Source organism: Amblyraja radiata, chromosome 2, assembly GCF_010909765.2.
Source record: "Amblyraja radiata isolate CabotCenter1 chromosome 2, sAmbRad1.1.pri, whole genome shotgun sequence".
Classification (NCBI taxonomy): domain Eukaryota; kingdom Metazoa; phylum Chordata; class Chondrichthyes; order Rajiformes; family Rajidae; genus Amblyraja; species Amblyraja radiata.
In genome coordinates, this window is record NC_045957.1 from 115,727,209 (window position 1) to 115,744,963 (window position 17,755).

At 44.9% G+C, this 17,755-nt stretch overlaps 1 protein-coding gene across 5 annotated transcripts in view; it reads left to right on the forward strand.

Annotated features, from left to right (window-relative positions):
• The window catches only part of kif13a (kinesin family member 13A), a 294,683-nt gene that overhangs the window by 239,569 nt on the left and 37,359 nt on the right, over positions 1-17,755 (forward strand). For all 5 annotated transcript variants that reach the window (XM_033013828.1, XM_033013858.1, XM_033013844.1 and 2 more), the window contains 4 exons: positions 3,035-3,211; positions 5,654-5,746; positions 8,731-8,883; positions 11,313-11,390. In XM_033013828.1, coding sequence (XP_032869719.1) covers positions 3,035-3,211; positions 5,654-5,746; positions 8,731-8,883; positions 11,313-11,390 — 501 coding nt within the window. The remainder of the gene's footprint in view (positions 1-3,034; positions 3,212-5,653; positions 5,747-8,730; positions 8,884-11,312; positions 11,391-17,755) is intronic.

The window sequence follows — 17,755 nt, forward strand, 5'->3', positions numbered from 1 at the left end:
ATCCTACACACACTAGAGACAATTTACAATTTCTTACCAAAGCCAATTAACTTTCAACGCTGTACAAGTGTGAGAGGAAACCGGAGCACCCGGAGAAAACTCGCGCAGGTCACGGGGAGAGTGTACAAACTCCGTATAGACAGCGGGCCCGTGGTCAGGATCGAACCTGGGTCAACGGCGCTATAAGGTAGCAACTCTATCGCTGCGCCACCATGCCGCACCCTCAGTGCATTTAAAATGAAAAGTAAAGAAGAAGTGAGTGGGAGAAGAAATCCTCTGGTGCATGGAATTCTAAACTTTAAAAGTAGCTATATCTGAAGACATCTGATCAATAATCTGAAGAAGAGTCTCGACACGAAACGTCATATTTGGTTCAGTTTAGTTTAGTTTATTATTGTCATGTGCTGAGCTACAGTGAAGTTTTTTGTTGCATGCTATCCTGTCAGCGAAAAGACTAGTCACAGAATTAAACAGCGTGAAACAAGCCCTTTGGCCCAACTTGCCCACGCCGACCAACATGCCCCATCTAATTTAGTCCCACCTGCCTGCTTTTGGCCCATATCCCTCTGAAACTGCCCTATCCATGTACTTGACTAAATGTCTCTTAAACGTTGCGATAGTACCTCCTTCAACTACCTCCTCCGGCAGCTTGTTTCATACACCCACCACCCTTTGTGTAAAAAAAGTTACCCCTCAGATTCCCATTAAATCTTTTCCCCTTCACCATGAACCTATGTCCTCTGGTTTTCGATTCCCCTACTCTGGGCAAAAGACTCTGTGCGTTTACCCGATCTATTCCTCTCATGACTTTGTACACGAGGACACATTTGGATACTATACATGACTACATTCATGCCATTCACTGTGTACAGATATATGGTAAATAATATGATGGTTAGTGCGTGATAGAGTCCGGTAAAGTCCGATTAAAGATAGTTTGAAGATCTCCAATGGAGTAAATGGGAGGTCAGGACCACTCTCCAGTTGGTGATAGAATGGTTCAGTTGCCTGATAACAACTGGGAAGAAACTGTCCCTGAATCTGGAGGTGTGAGTTTTCACACTTCTGCACCCCTTGCCTGATTGGGGTGACTGGGGTGAGACTGGTTCTTGATTATGCTGCTGGCCTTGCCGAGGCGACCCATGTTCTCCAGAGATAGTAAATCAACAGGTCAGGCAGTATCTCTGGAGAACATGGATAGGTGACTTTTCAGGTTGAGACCCTTCTTCAGACATTTCTGGAGAACATGGATAGGTGATGTTTCGGGTCAGGACCCTTCATCTGACTGGAATAATAATGCATAAAACAGTTACATTGTTGTCATGTGTACCAAGGTACAGGTACAGGCCCTTGTTGCATGCTAACCAGTCAACGTGATTATAATCGAGCCATTCACAGTTTAGACATACGTGACAAGGGAATAACATTTAGTGCAAGGTAAAGCCAGGAAAATCCAATCAAGGATAGTCCAAGTGTCACCAATGAGGTAGATAGTAGTTCAGGACTGCTCTCTGGTTGTGGTAGAATGATTCAGTTGCCTGATCACAGCTGGGAAGAAACTGTCCCTGAATCTGGAGGTGTGCGTTTTCACACTTCAATACCTTTTGCCCGATGGGAGAGGGGAGAAGAGGGAGTGGACGGGGTGTAACTCAATCTTTATTATGCTGCTGGAGTTGCCGAGGCAGCGTGATGCCCCTGTCCCACTTAGGCAATTTTTTAGGCGACTACAGGCGACTAGGCTGTCGCCACATGGTCACCAGGGTGTCGTCTGTATGGTCTCCTCAGTCGCCCAAAGAGTCGTACCTTTTTACTGGTCGCCGCTGGATTTGGAAATGTTCAAAACTTTTCGGCGACAGTTGCCGCCCGTAAGCTTGACGCCAATGATCGTAGCCTGACGTAGGTTGTCGCCAGGATGACGTAGGTTGTTGCCGGTGCTGCTGACTTCGGTGAATTCCATTGGCGTCTACCTACGTCAATCTACGTCAACCGGCGACAGGTACCGGCGACTGAATTGTCTTACCTTGTCGTAGCTTGTCGCGGGTGGACGTAGGTTGTCGTAGGTGTGGTCGTAGGTGAACGTCCTAATGGGTCGCCGGTTGCCGGTTGCTTGACATCGACTAGGAGGTAGGTTGTTGCAGACATTGTCGTGATGGGGGGGGGTTCAGTCACCGTTTTTTTGTCGACCTCCTATGATTATGACAGTCGCCGAAAAAATTGCCTAGATAGGACAGGCCCATTAGGTATAAATGGAGTCAATAGTAGGGAGGTAGACAAAAATGTCTACGATTTTGCAGCATCTGCAGTTCCTTCTTAAATATCAATAGAAGGGAGGTTGGTTTGAAGGAACTGCAAATGCTGGTTTAAACCAAAGATAGACACAGGTTGGTTTGTGTGAGGGTCTGGGCACAGGACACTATTCTCTGTCACGAGGATCGAGAGACCCAAAGGCTGTATTGCCTGCCTGGTGCCCGGGTTCAGGACATCTCGTCTTAATTATGATACGATGCGATAGAACTTTATTTATCCCAGGAGGGAAATTTGATCAGCCAACAATCATAAAACGCAAGAAACATGAAACATGAAATTAAAGTGGCGAGTGGAAAGGATTGGGGATGTGCAAAGATTTGGGGAGGTGGAGGGGAGTCAATCTATAGTCTAGATCAGGGGTTCCCAACTTTTTTCATCCCGTTTACCCCTGGCAACTTTAATAGCACATAACAATGTTATTTCACTTATTTATGAACAACTAATGATGAACAGATACCGGTATACCAGAACCAAACACAGTCAGTCAATGAGAGAAAATATGTACAAATCCAGAATCGACAAATTGACCCCCTGGGTAGGCGAAATGTACCCCCTGGGGGTAAATGTTCCCCAGATTGTGAACCCTTGGTCTACATATTATGCTGCTGGCCTTGCTACGGGCTGCTTATGTGATGAGGTTAAACTGCAGACAAGCAGGTAACTTTAACGTGGAAGCTTTAAGTATCTGTTAAAATCCAGTTCCTTTTTTTTCTCCCCTGGCTTCCAGATCTCTGCTGTTGCTTCCTGGGATTCGTCAGTCCATGATTCGATCTATTTGAACAAAGTCACCGGCCAGTATGAACGCATCTACTTGATTGTGAAGGTGACGGTGCAGCTCAGCCACCCTGCAGCCGTGGAGCTGGTGCTGCGCAAGCGTATAGCCGTCAATATCTACAATAAGCAGGTAGGCAACGGCTGGTGTAAGTTAACCAAAACCTGCAGATTCTGGTTTAAATCGAAGGTAGACACAAAATGCTGGAGTAACTCAGCGGGACAGGCAGCATCCCTGGAGGGTCTCGACCCGAAACGTCACCCATTCCTTCTCTCCAGAGATGCTGCCTGTCCCGCTGAGTTACTCCAGCATTTTGTCTTTAACCAAAACCTGATATTTTTCAGGAAAGCAAGAGGGCGTCACGGTGGCGCAGCGGTAGAATCGCTGGCCAACCACTGGAACCAAACGGACCAGCTGAGAGCGTTATGCACTGAGACCTATTTATGATGTGTTCGTCACTGAAAGATAGACTAATTTCCATAGAAGAAAGCCCTTCTTGTCTCCAATTTTATTTGTCCCAACTTACAGTTTTTATTATTTGCTTGAGTAAATCTAACTTTTATGTTAAGTGTTCAAACCTACCTCATCAATGTTTTATCCAAGGTGGAACATAAGAGACCAGGAATTGTATCTAAAAATTAAGGCAAATCTGCATTCATAATAAATTCTGAATTGAAGCTTGCATACTGATAAAGTCTTATCAATGCAAGAGTTACAGGGCCCAGTATCATTGGACATGCAATGTTAAAACATTTGCAAATTAATTCGGATAAAGACTTACTGAATGTCACAATATGGACATTGTTATTTCAAGGCAATTTTCTTTTGATTATACCAGAATTTTTTTAAGTGACTGGCTTCATTCTAGAATGTAAGCTCTGCCGTGTATATTACATGTCACCTATGCCGTTGAGTATAGTATTGACCAGTAGTGGAAATGAATCTGCTTCCTCTGGGACAATATGTCTGTTCATGTATAGCAATGAGACATTGTTGAAGATCTCATTGGACACTTTTTGTCGACACGTTTTTTGTCGGGGCGGCATGGTGGGGCAGTGGTAGAGTTGATGCCTTACAGCGCCAGAGACCCGAGTTCGATCCTGACTACCGGTGCTGTCTGTACAGAGTTTGTACGTTCTCCCCGTGACCTGCGTGGATTTTCGCCGAGTTCCTACCACACTCCTACCACAGACGTACAGGTTTGTAGGCTGATTGGCTTTGGTAAAAAATTGTAAATTGTCCCGAGAGTCTAGTTTGAGCTTGTGTAACGGGAATCGCTGGTCGGCAAGGCTTGTTATCACACTGTAACTCTGAACAACTACACTCTAGACATTAGAAAAACAGAAACAGGCCCTTCGGCCCAACGAGTCAACGCCGACCAGAGATCACACCATACACCTGCACTATCCTACACGCTAGGAATAATTTATAATTTTTACCAGAGCCAATTAACCTACAATCCTGTACATCTTTGGAGTGTGGGAGGAAACTGGAGAAAGCTCACCCAGGTCACAGGCAGAACGTACAAACTCCGTTCAGCAGTACCCATAGTCAGGATCAAACCCGGGTCTCTGGCGCTGTAAGGCAGCAGCTCTAACGCTGTGCCACTGTGGATAGTGGTAGGTACTTGCACATTGGTTTCTCATTGCATGGATGTGGGGTAGAAAATTCAGGGGGTGATAAGGGAAATGGTAAACGTCCACCTCACTGATTATCATGACAATGATCCTTTTGCCTTCCTCCAATTCACAGTGAAAGAAAGTACTGTTAAAATAGTTTTCAGAATCTGCAGTGCAGATTTAGTTAAAATTGGTACACAAAGTTGCCACTGTGAACTAAGGCCAGATATAGAATCTAATGGTCGAGGCAGTAAAAGTGCTGTATCTGGCTGGCACGTTCTGGTGAATATTGTGCGCAGTTTAGGGCCCCATATCTGAGGAAGGATGTGCCGGCACTGGAGAGGGTCCAGAGGAGGTTTAGGGGAATGAGCCCGGGGATGAGTGGGTTAATGTATGATGAGCGTTTGATGGCACTGGGCCTGTACTCGCTGGAGTTTAGAAAGGATGAGGGGGGGACCTCATTGAAACTTACCGTATAGTGAAAGGTCTGGATGCAGAGAGGATGTTTTCACCAGCAGAAGAGTCTAGGACCAGAGGGCAGCCTCAGAATAAAAGGAAGCACCTTTAAAACAGAGGAATTTCTTTAGTTAGAGGGTGATGGGCCGAATGGCCTACTTTTAGTCGATGGGCCGAATGGCTCCTATGACATTAACATGACTATTGCAACGAACTCCTGATTTGAGCTTGTGGGTTATGAGACTTGAAGGGTTCACTAATTGGTGATCTCCCAGCTTGGCCTGCCTTGCTTGTTGCTGTAGTGGCTCAGCCAGCCCAAGGAAAGCCATGGGTATTATTGAATCCACTCCAGCTGAGGTGCCAGCGTTTAAAGTGCTGCCAGTTCTTTAAAGCATTATTCTGTGTTCTTTTTACGCTGCTTGTTAAATTTCTCATAGAGGGGAAGAATTGATCTCATTAAGTTCTTAATTCAAACGTATTTCTCTAATGACTTTTACAGAGTTTTACCCAGAGTCTGAAGCGAAGAATGTCGTACAAGTACATTCTTCACTCGTGTGGAGTTACATATGAAATAGTTTCCAACATACCCAAGGTAAATCTGCGTCCGGCAATCAACTAACGATGAAAGCCGATTACTTCAACACAATACAGCCGCTCCCTCCTGATTTATGAGTGTTTGGTTCAAGCGTTTTTCAAATATTAATAATAATAATAATATATTTTATTGTCATTGCACATAAGCGCCACGAGATTTGGGTATGCAGCTTCCATCCGATGTCATAACTTAAATAACTAATAACATTTAGATTTAGATATAGATACCCCGAGAGCATGATTTGTAAAAAGAACATTACAACAGTAAAATAGTCAAAACAGTTCAAACAGACTAAAGTGCAGATGTGTCTGTGCGACGTGACCATCCGAGGGAGACAGTCCATGGGGGTGGGGGGCACTCAGCAGGGCCGGTTCAGAGCCGCTATAGCTAATGGGTAGGAAGGAACTGCAGATGCTGGATTAAACCGAACATAGACACAAAAAGCTGGAGTCACTCAACAGGACAGGCAGCTTCTCTGGAGAGATGGAATGGGTGACGTTTCGGGTCGAGACCCTTCGTCTTCTGAACGTAAAGCCTGAAGAAGGTATCCACCCAAAATGTCACCTACTCATGTTCTCCAGAGATGCTGCTTGAACCGCTGAGTTACTCCAGCACTTTGTGTTCTTTCTTGGTGCTCTTTGAGTTGGTCTGACTGCACGCAAGGTACTTCAAGAACAATTACACTCGCATTGATGTTGTACAGCCCAAAATCCTGGATGGCTCGTGTTTAAGAAGGATGTTTGGTCCGCAGTAACCTACCTGATCTCCCGGTGGCTCAGCACTTCAACTCCCCCTCCCATTCCGAATCCGACCTTTCTGTCCTGGGCCTCCACCATGGCCAAAGTGAGCACCACCGGAAATTGGAGGAGCAGCACCTCATATTTCGCTTGGGCAGTTTATACCCCAGCAGCATGAACATTGACTTCTCCAATTTCTGGTAGCCCTTATTTTCTCCTCCCCTTCTCAGCTCTCCCTCAGCCCTCTGGCTCCTCCTCTTCCATTCCTCTTCCAGCCCCCCCCCCCCACCCTACATCAGTCTGAAGAAGGATTTCGGCCCGAAACGTTGCCTTTTTCCTTCGCTCCATCGATGCTGTCGCACCCGCTGAGTTTCTCCAGCATTTTTGTCTACCTGGATGTCTCCGCAATTTGGAAAGTAGGAGCAGAAATTAGAAGGTCATATAGCCCCTTGGGTCTGCTCGATCATTCATAGAAACATAGAAACGCAGAAAATATGTGCAGGTGTTGGCCATTCGGCTCTTCGAGCCAGCACCGCCATCCAAATGATCATGGCTGATCGTCCAAAATCAGTACCCCGTTGCTGCTTTCTCCCTATATCCCTTGATTCCATTAGCCCTAAGAGTTAAATCTAACTCTATCTTAAATACATTCAGTGTAACCCACACCACGACCACGATCCTGCTTTCTCCCAACATCTCCGATCTCCTTAGCATTATATAATAATAATAATAATACATTTTATTTATGGGCGCCTTTCAAGAGTCTCAAGGACACCTTACAAAAATTGAGCATGTAGAGGAAAAACATGTAAGGGGAATGAAATAAATAGTAGAGACATGACTAGTACACAAAGTAAAGACAGAGTTCAATACAAAACACAGTATGAGGCAATTAATGCACAGATGAAAAGGGACGGGGACGTGGGGCTAAGGATAGTCAGAGGTGAAGAGATGGGTCTTGAGGCGGGACTGGAAGATGGTGAGGGACACGGAATTGCGGATCAGTTGGGGGAGGGAGTTCCAGAGCCTGGGAGCTGCCCTGGAGAAGGCTCTGTCCCCAAAACTGCGGAGGTTGGACTTGTGGATGGAGAGGAGACCGGCTGATGTGGATCTGAGGGACCGTGAGGGTTGGTAGGGGGAGAGCAGGTCAGTGAGATATGGGGGGGCCAGATGGTGGAGGGCTTTGTAGGTGAGGACCAGGATTTTGTAGGTGATCCGGTGGGAGATGGGAAGCCAGTGAAGTTGTTTGAGGACTGGGGTGATGTGATGCCAGGATTTGGTGTGGGTGATGAGTCGGGCGGCTGCGTTCTGGACCAGTTGGTCTCCCTCCTCTAATAATGTCTCCACAGTCCTCCATGGCAGAGAATTCCGTTGATTCACCAATTTCTTCCTAAAGGACTGACCTCTGTTTAAAATCCTGAGACCGTGACCTCTGGACCTTAACGGCCTCACCACTGGAAACATCCTCCCTGTTTCCAACAACCTGAAGGAGGGTCCCGTCCAGAAACGTCACCTCTCCATGTTCTGCTGACCCACTGAGTTCCTCCAGCACTTTGTGTCTTTTTTCTCCCCCGTGCTGGGAAAAGACACTTGCCCTGCTCATCTTCTTTAAACTTTCTCCCTCTGACCTTATAGCTAAGTCTTATTAATATTGGAATCCACAAATTAGTTTTTAATCCTGCGAACTGTCAGCTTTTCTGACTGCCCTCTTGTGGCGGCAAAATTCAGAGACCCGAGTTGAACCGTAATTAATGCTCTCAAAATTTCAGAAGTCAAATGATTCCAATATATAATCCTCCTGTTATTTTCTCAGTTATTAGTTCATCGCAGACCAATTTAGAGTCCCGTTTAGTCTAGTGTAGAGATACAGCGCGGAAACAGGCCCTTTGGTCAACGTCGACCAGCGATTCCTGTAGGCTAGCACTATCCTATGCACTAGGGACAATTTACAATCTTTACCGAAGCCAATTAACCTACAAACCTGTCCACCTTCGGAGATCTTGATCATAGACTCATACAGCACGGAAACAAGCCCTTCGGCCCGACTTGCCCATGCCGACCAACATGCCCGAATCAGGGAGAGTTAGAATTCTTATTTGTTGAAACATAGAAGTAATTAGACTTAAAGCTTTCTCTTCTTATTGTGGAAGTGCAATGGCAATGTTTTAGTCATGTGCATGATTCAGGATTGCTCTGCTCTCTAGATTTATCATCACGCTGACAAATTGCCTTTATCCTGCACAGGCCTCGGAGGAGACGGAAGATCGAGAGACCTTGGCTCTCATGGCAGCCAAGAATGAAAATGATGGTGCAGGCGATGGAGAAACCTACATTGAGAAGTATACAAGAGGAGTGTTGGAGGTGGAAAATATCCTGAGTTTGGAAAGGCTCCGACAGGTAAGAGGCTGTACATGAATTGGATGTGTCCAAACACTCTCCAAAAAGTTGGGGCTTTAAGAATCCAAGCAGCGTTCCTTCCGATTTCAGTTATTCTGCAACAAAGGGATAGGTGCAAAATAGCAAAAATGCCACAAAGACAATTGTTTAAGAAAGAACTGCAGAAGCTGGAAAAATCAAAAGTAGACAATAAAAGCTGGGGAATTAGTTCATACAGCAAAATGTACTTGAAATATGATAGCATCAGCATCACCCAGGCCTGGACAGTGCAGATGTGGAGAGGATGTTTCCACTAGTGGGAGAGTCTAGGGCCAGAGATCATAGCCTCAGAACAAAAGGACTTTCCTTTAGGAAGATGAAGAGGAATTTATTTAGTGAGAGGGTGGTGAATCTGTGGAACTCATTGCCACAGAAGGCTGTGGAGGCCAAGTCAATGGATATTTTTAAGGCAATGAGATAGATAGATTCTTGATTAGTACGGGTGTCAGGGGTTATGGGGAGAAGGCAGGAGAATGGGGTTACGAGGGAGAGATAGATCAGCCATGATTGAATGGCAGAGTAGACTTGATGGACCGAATGGCCTAATTCAGCTCATATAATTTATGATTATCTTATGAAAATGAAAAGTGTCCAAAAACTCTCTAAACAGTTGGGGCTTTAAGAATCTGAACAATGTTCAGATTTCAGCTACCCTGCAACGAAGGGATAGTTGCAAAATAGCAAAAATGTCGCAATGTCTGTTGATAAGTTCTTACAGCAAAATATAGTTGAAAGTTGATAACGTCATCATCAAAATATTGTGTGAATTGTTAGTTGGTCAGTCAGTGTTTACAGTGTGAAACATGTTCAATGGTAGTTGGTTAGTTACGATGAACAATGAGCAGTTTGTTGTGTTCATCGGTTTTGCGTTCCCCTCCCTTACAATGTCTGTTTCATGTCTTGAAAGATGTAATGATCTGATGTGAAATCCAATTTTGATGCTATTTATTAGTGTGGCTCTTCAGTCATATTATCTATAGAAACAGTTTACAGTAGCAAGCCAGCTTTGCGTGTGTGATGGAACTCAAAAGTCCTTTTTGCTTTATTTTGTTTGCAAAATGTTCAGGAAAGTTTAGACAGATATGGGCCAAACGCGGGCAGGTGGGACTTGTGTAGATGGAGCATCTTGCATGGGCAAGTTGGGCCGAATGGCCTGTTTTGCGTTGAATTGGATTGGAGCTTCTAGAAACATACAAAATTCTTAAGGGATGCAGGAAAAAAATTCTCGATGTTGGGGGTGTTCAGAACCAGCTGTCACAATTTAAGAATAAGGGATAGGCCATTTAGGACTGAGATGAGGAAAAACTTTTTCACCCAGAGTTGTGAATCTGTGGAATTCTCTGCCACAGAAGGCAGTGGAGGCCAATTCACTGGATGTTTTCAAGAGAGATTCAGATTCAACTCTTCGGGCTAAAGGAATCAAGGGATATGGGGAAAAACCAGGAACGGGGTACTGAGTTTGGATAATCAGGCATGATCATATTGAATGGCGGTGCTGGCTCGAAGAGCCGAATTGCCTATTCCTGCATCTATTTTCTATGTTTCTATGTTTTAGGTGGATGACTCTATATGAGATGTGACGTTGTAAAGAATTCTGAGTGATTGGCAGTGATGCAGAGAGAGGATGGAGGGGAGGGGACTCGGTGAAAATCCATTCTTACATTTGGTGTCCTGATAATTGATTAAAATGCTTCAATACGTCACAGTCCCGTTAATTTATCATCCCAGAATGTTGTGGGATGAGCTTTAAGCACATATTTTAAGGACATTCTTGAATAGAACATGATTCTGAATTTGGGCCATGGGAAGAGTTCCCTCATGCCCCTGTCCCACTTAGGAAACCTGAACGGAAACCTCTGGAGACTTTGCGCCCCACCCAAGGTTTCCGTGCGGTTCCCGGAGGTTTTTGTCAGTCTCCCTATCTGCTTCCACTACCTGCAACCTCCTGCAACCTCCGGGAACCGCACGGAAACCTTGGGTGGGGCGCAAAGTCTCCAGAGGTTTCCGTTCCGGTTTCCTAAGTGGGACAGGGGCATTAGACTGTAACCTGCAGATGCTGCAACCTTCAGTGGAAAACAAACTGCTGGAGGAACTGGGGTGTCAGACAGCATCTGTGGAGGGAAATGGACAAGTGACGTTTCAGACAGCATTCACCTGAAGAAAGGTTCCTGACCTGAAACAGTCCCTGTCTATTTCACTCTACAGATGCTGTCCAAACCCACAGAGTTCTGTCATACACTCAAATCTGGTTTGCTGTACACGGCCTCCAGGGGTTTAAGTTATTGCAGGCCACGGCTTTCTCGTTTAGCAATGATTATGTGAAAAACAGTCTGTTTGTGATTCTCCTTCACGATGCACGAGTTTTACTGGATTTTTTGTCCTTGTATTAGGCTGTTACGGTGAAAGAAGCACTTTCATCGAAAGGAAAGTACATGAAGAGGAGCGTCAGCACGCCCAACGTTCACCATGTACGTACCACAGCAAGTCAACAGCAGACTCATTTACCACCCGGTGCATAGGAATGGGCACCAGGCATAGTGTGTAGCACCGAAGATAGACGCAAAGTGCTGAAGTAACTCAGCGGGTCAGGCAGCATCTCTGGAGGAAAGGAGTAGGTGACGTTTCGGGTCCAGACCCTTCTTCAGACTGAGAGTCAGGGGAGAGGGAAACTAGAGGTATATAGAACAAATAAATTAAAGCTATGAATGCCAACAATGAAGATCAAGGCAAGGTAGAGCCCACAGTGGTCCACCGTTGCCTGTGGAAACTAAGCAGGACGACAGTGAAACTAGTAGGACGACTAGGGTAGGGGGTTGGGGGGGTGGGGTGGATGGAGAGAAGGGGGAACGCAAGGATTACATGAAATTAAAGAAATCAATATTCATACCGCTGGGTTGTAAGCTGCCCAAGTGAAATATGAGGTGCTGTTCCTCCATTTTGCGATTGGCCTCACTCTGACATACTTTGTGTCACGTTCTGTATTAGAAACCTTCTTGGCTTAAAGTGTAATTATCTGGGGCATCAACAATCTACAGTCCGGTTGAAAAATAGTGTTAAAATGTTACTTATCATAAGGCTTCATAACAAACGAGCCCCATGCATATGGAATATTCTTTAAGTTTGGCCGCAGCCCAATCTAGTTGAAGTAAGTGTTATATGCAACGCCGTAGACATGGTGGATTTATGGGGGTAATGGGGTCGACAGAGGGAAGGTGATAAAAGTATCTGTCTTCAAGGGGCCACGCAACAACAAGGTAAAGTACTGAGTTTCTTGCTGTAGTTGCACCAGCAGATTGCCTGCATTTTATTTGTTTTTTGTCTTGAATAATCTCATTGCCCATTCATCTGTGGTCCAGGGAGCTATAATGTGTGTGTGTGTGTGCGTGTGCGTGTGTTAACTTTTGCCTGGATAAAAACCTGGTTCATCAGACAGCCTTCACATCTGACACGTTACAATTGTATTTTGATTGACTCTTTGTGTCCCAGCCACCCACCACTTTCTGTGTGAAAAAGATACCTGTCCCGCGCATCCCCTATAAACTTCTCCCCTCTCACCGTAAAGCTAAGTACTCTAATGATGGACATTTCCACCATGGGAGGGGGGGGGGGGGAAGGTTTTGACTGTCTACCCTATCTATAACCTCTCATAAATTGCACAAATCTTAAATGATAGTAAGCCCATTTGATCCAGTGAGCATTGGAACTGCACGGGCTGCCTGTGAATTCAGCAACATAGTTAATGCAAATTGTTGTGAAGCTTTGTGGCTGGCCTGGCTAATATGGGAAGCATATGGGTGAGGAGGATTATTGAGGTCAACTCTCTGTAAGATGATCCCACTTGGAAATAACACTTTCGACCACAGATGTGTGCCGTGCATTCCAAAGATGTATTACACATTCCAAAAAGGGACAGTAACGAAACAGCTGGAACCAACACAGAGGCTGCAGCTTCAATGAAATAAAAGAGGAAATGCTGGCAAACAGGGAGTTGTTCAGTCAGTGGCCACGATTCCTTGAGCTATATTCTGCACTCTAAATTCTTCCTCTTTGCTCTGCCTTTTGTGCTCGAATTTGACTTGATTGGCTTTATGTATAATATCAGATCTGTGGATAGAAAGATTTTCATTGTACCCCGGTATATGTGACAATGATAAAGCTAAACCTAAATATAATCTGCCAGCATCTGGCCACCACCTTGTTTCCGGAGTACATTGGCAGGGAGGACAGGAGCACACTGACCCATACACAGTGGTTGGCTGGCAGTTTTGAGCAAGTTCCTGATTAGTTTAGTTTAGAGATACAGCGCGGAAACAGGCCTGGTTTCTAAGAGTAAACCTAGCAATTATAGACCTGTTAGTTTGACTTCAGTGGTGGGCAAATTAATGGAAAAGATACTTAGAGATAATATATATAAGCATCTGGATAAACAGGGTCTGATTAGGAACAGTCAACATGGATTTGTGCCTGGAAGGTCATGTTTGACTAATCTTCTTGAATTTTTTGAAGAGGTTACTAGGGAAATTGACGAGGGTAAAGCAGTGGATGTTGTCTATATGGACTTTAGTAAGGCCTTTGACAGGGTTCCTCATGGAAGGTTGGTTTAGAAGGTTAAACTGTTGGGTATAAATGCAGGAATAGCAAGATGGATTCAACAGTGGCTGAATGGGAGAAGCCAGAGGGTAATGGTGGATGGCTGTTTGTCGGGTTGGAGGCAGGTGACTAGTGGGGTGCCTCAGGGATCTGCGTTGGGTCCTTTGTTGTTTGTCATGTACATCAATGATCTGGATGAAGGGGTGGTAAATTGGATTAGTAAGTATGCAGATGATACCAAGATAGGGGGTGTTGTGGATAATGAAGAGGATTTCCAAAGTCTACAGAGTGATTTAGGCCATTTGGAAAAATGGGCTGAAAGATGGCAGATGGAGTTTAATGCTGATAAATGTGAGGTGTTACACCTCGGCAGGACAAATCAAAATAGGACGTACATGATAACTGGTAGGGAATTGAAGAATACAGTTGAACAGAGGGATCTGGGAATAACCGTGCATAGTTCCTTGAAGGTGGAATCTCATATAGATAGGGTGGTAAAGAAAGCTTTTGGTATGCTAGCCTTTATAAATCAGAGCATTGAGTATAGAAGCTGGGATGTAATGTTAAAATTGTACAAGGCATTGGTGAGACCAAATCTGGAGTATGGTGTACAATTTTGGTCGCCCAATTATAGGAAAGATGTCAACAAAATAGTGAGAGTACAGAGGAGATTTACTAGAATGTTGCCTGGGTTTCAACAACTAAGTTACAGAGATAGGTTGAATAAGTTAGGTCTTTATTCTCTGGAGCGCAGAATGTTAAGGGGGGACTTGATAGAGGTCTTTAAAATGATGAGAGGGATAGACAGAGTTGATGTGATCAAGCTTTTCCCTTTGAGAATAGGGAAGATTCAAACAAGAGGACATGACTTCAGAATTAAGGGACAGAAGTTTAGGGGTAACATGAGGGGGAACTTCTTTACTCAGAGAGTGGTAGCGGTGTGGAATGAGCTTCCAGTGGAAGTGGTGGCGGCAGGTTCGTTGGTATCATTTAAAAATAAATTGGATAGGCATATGGATGAGAAGGGAATGGAGGGTTATGGTATGAGTGCAGGCAGGTGGGACTAAGGGAAAAAAGTTGTTCGGCACGGACTTGTAGGGCCGAGATGGCCTGTTTCCGTGCTGTAATTGTTATATGGTTATATGGTTATAGGCCCACCGAGTCCGTGCTGACCAGCGATCCCTGCACACTAACGCCACCCTGCGTACAATAGGGAAAATTTTACATTTATACCAAGCCAATTAACTTACAAACCTGTGCGTCTTTGCAGCGTGGGAGGAAACCGAAGATACCGACAGGCACCCGTAGTCAGGATCGAACCTGGGTCTCGGCGCTGTAAAGGGCGTGCCCCACGGCGATTTTTTCAGCGACTGCCAAAATCATTGACTGACATATCAGGTCACCGAAAAATTTGCGGCATAACACGGCGTGACGACGTATTGACGAGCGCCGTTTGTTCAAGTGTCGCAACTTTTTTTTGTCGCCGCTGGATTTTGTAATGTTCAAAATCTTTTGGCGACACTGATATGTCGCCTAAAAAAAATCGCCAAATGGGAAAGGCCCTTAAGGCAGTAGCTCCACCGCTGCGCTATCGTTCTGTCTTGGTAACAGATAACTAAAGATAGTCACAAAGAGCTGGAGTAACTCAGCGGGACAGGCAGCATCTCTGGAGAGAAGGAAAAGGTGACGTTTCGGGTCGAGACCCTTCTTCATCATGAGAGTCAGGGGAGAGGGGAATGAGAGATATCGACAGTACTTAGGGGAAATGAATCGAAAATATGCAAAAAGCACCGATAATCAAGGAAATGTGTAAGGAGGAACTGCAGATGCTGGTTGGCGGTGACATTGAATGGCGGTTCTTGGTTCTTGGTTACTTGGTCCTCCAAAATATTCCAACTGGAATTTAAACTGGAGGTGGTGAAGGGAGGGATTAAGCCAGAAAGGGTTATTGGGAAGAAAGTGCTACTTTAAATTTAGTTGCATCTGGTTGGGTAACTATAGTTTGGTGGAGATTATTCCATGCTTTAATTGTGCGGGGGAAGAACGAATTGCTGTACACATCTGTCTTTGTAGCTGGGATCACAAATTGGATCGAATGCCCTCGTCTGCTCCTAATTGGTTTGGGGTTGGTGTAGGTCTTGTGATCTATGTCTAGCTGACCATTTAACATTTTGTAAAAACAGGTCAAACGGTGAGCTTCACGTCTGTCTTGGAGAGGGTTCCACCCCAGAGAATTCAGAAGTTTGGTGACACTCGCTTCTCTCTCATAGGTGTTAGTAACAAATCGAGCGGCCTGTCTTTGGACACGTTCGATGGATGAAATGTTTTTATCTGTGTATGGGTCCCAAGCTGCAACTGCGTAGTCCAAATGAGGTCGAACGAGGGTGAAATACAGCTTCTCCTTGACAGAAGCTGAACAATGATGAAAGTTGCGCCTCAGGAAGTTTAGGACACCTGTTGCTTTCACTGTTGCATGATGAGTCTGACCATTCCAATGCAGATCATTTTGCAATTTGATGCCAAGATACTTGGTTTGTTTGGATTCTTCAAGGGTGACACCAAGTATGTTGTAGGATGTGACGCCTGGATTCCTCTTTCTGGTGACACGCATGGTTTCACATTTGGAAGGATTGAACTGCATGCCCCATTGTTGTGACCACTCAACCATAGTATCAAGATCCTTTTGGAGAGCATCTTCATCATCAGTTGACTTAATTGGACGGTACAGCAAACAATCATCAGCGAATAGTCTGGTCGTACTTGCGACTTTTTCATGGATGTCATTTATGTAAAGCAAAAATAGGTGTGGGCCAAGTACTGTGCCCTGTGGTGTACCACTCAACACTGGATGCCAATTGGAGCTCTTTCCGTTCACACACACACGCTGAAGACGTTTTGTCAGGAAACTGGAAATCCATCGTTTCGTGTTGGAACGAATACCATAGAAGTCAAGCTTCCGAAGCAGTCTCTGGTGTGGGATGACATCAAATGCTTTAGAAAAGTCCAGCACAACTAAATCCATGATGACGTTACTGTCAAGGTGCTTGGCCAGGTCATTTGTCGTCAGGATAAGCTGAGACTCGCATGATCTATGCCTCCTAAATGCATGTTGGTTGTCGGCCAGAATATTATGTTTGCTCACGTGACGCATCAGATTACTATCAATGATATGCTCCAGCAATTTGCAGCAAGTACTTGTTAGTGAAACAGGACGATAATTCGCTGGGTTGGTGGTTGAACCCTTCTTAAAGAGAGGAGTGATGTTAGCCTTCCTCCAATCCAGCGGAACATCGCCCGAGTCAAGCGATTGTTGAAAAATGAACTGCAAAACTGGAGCCAGTTCTTCGGCTGCGATCTTGAGGGCTTGATTCTGTATCTGATCTGGTCCAATTGCTTTTGTGGTATTAATGTTGAGCAATAACTTCTTGACACCTTCAACCTCAATTTTAATAGCAGGCATATCAGCATATGGGCTGGGCGGAAGGACTGGAAATGATGAAGGCTCCACATCTTCCCGGGTGAAAACGTGTTGAAATTGGTTTGCAAGAGCTTCTGCTTTCGCCTGGTCCTCAGTGATCAGACAGTTGTTCACTTTAAGCATCTGGACACCAGTGTTGTCTGTCCGTCTGGATTTCACATACCTCCAAAAAGCCTTGGGTTGCTCTCCCCCAAGAATAGAGGAAACATGTTGTCTATGAGCACTCCTAATTGCATGATCGACTTGCTTTCGCACACTAGTAAAATTGTCCCAGTCCAATTTTGTACCCCCTTTTTTGGCACGGATATAAATCTCTTTCTTACTGCAGAGACGTTTCAGTTTTGCCGAAAACCAAGGAGGACGCATACGGCCCTTGATTAGTTTTTGAGGAACATGATTTGTGACAATATTATTTAAAGAGTTTTTCAGCCACACCCAGTTGCCTTCTACGGATCTTTTATCTGGTTGCAGGTTGAAGAAATCTTTTGCCAGTTTTTTTGCTAGGCCTTTAAATTCCTCGCTGTTCACTTTTTTCCAGAGGGAAATTTTTCACGGTGGTTTTGAAGGAACTTTAAGCCTTAAGTGCAGTTTTGCTTGGATAATATAATGATCGCTAATTCCTGCACACGATGAAACTTCCGAGATTAAATCTGGGTGTGAAGTGAACAGTAAATCTAAAGTATTTTCGGTGCCACTTGTCTCATCACGCCTGGTAGGGAAAGAGACTTTTTGGGACAGGTGATTTTCCAGAGTAAGGTCAGCTAG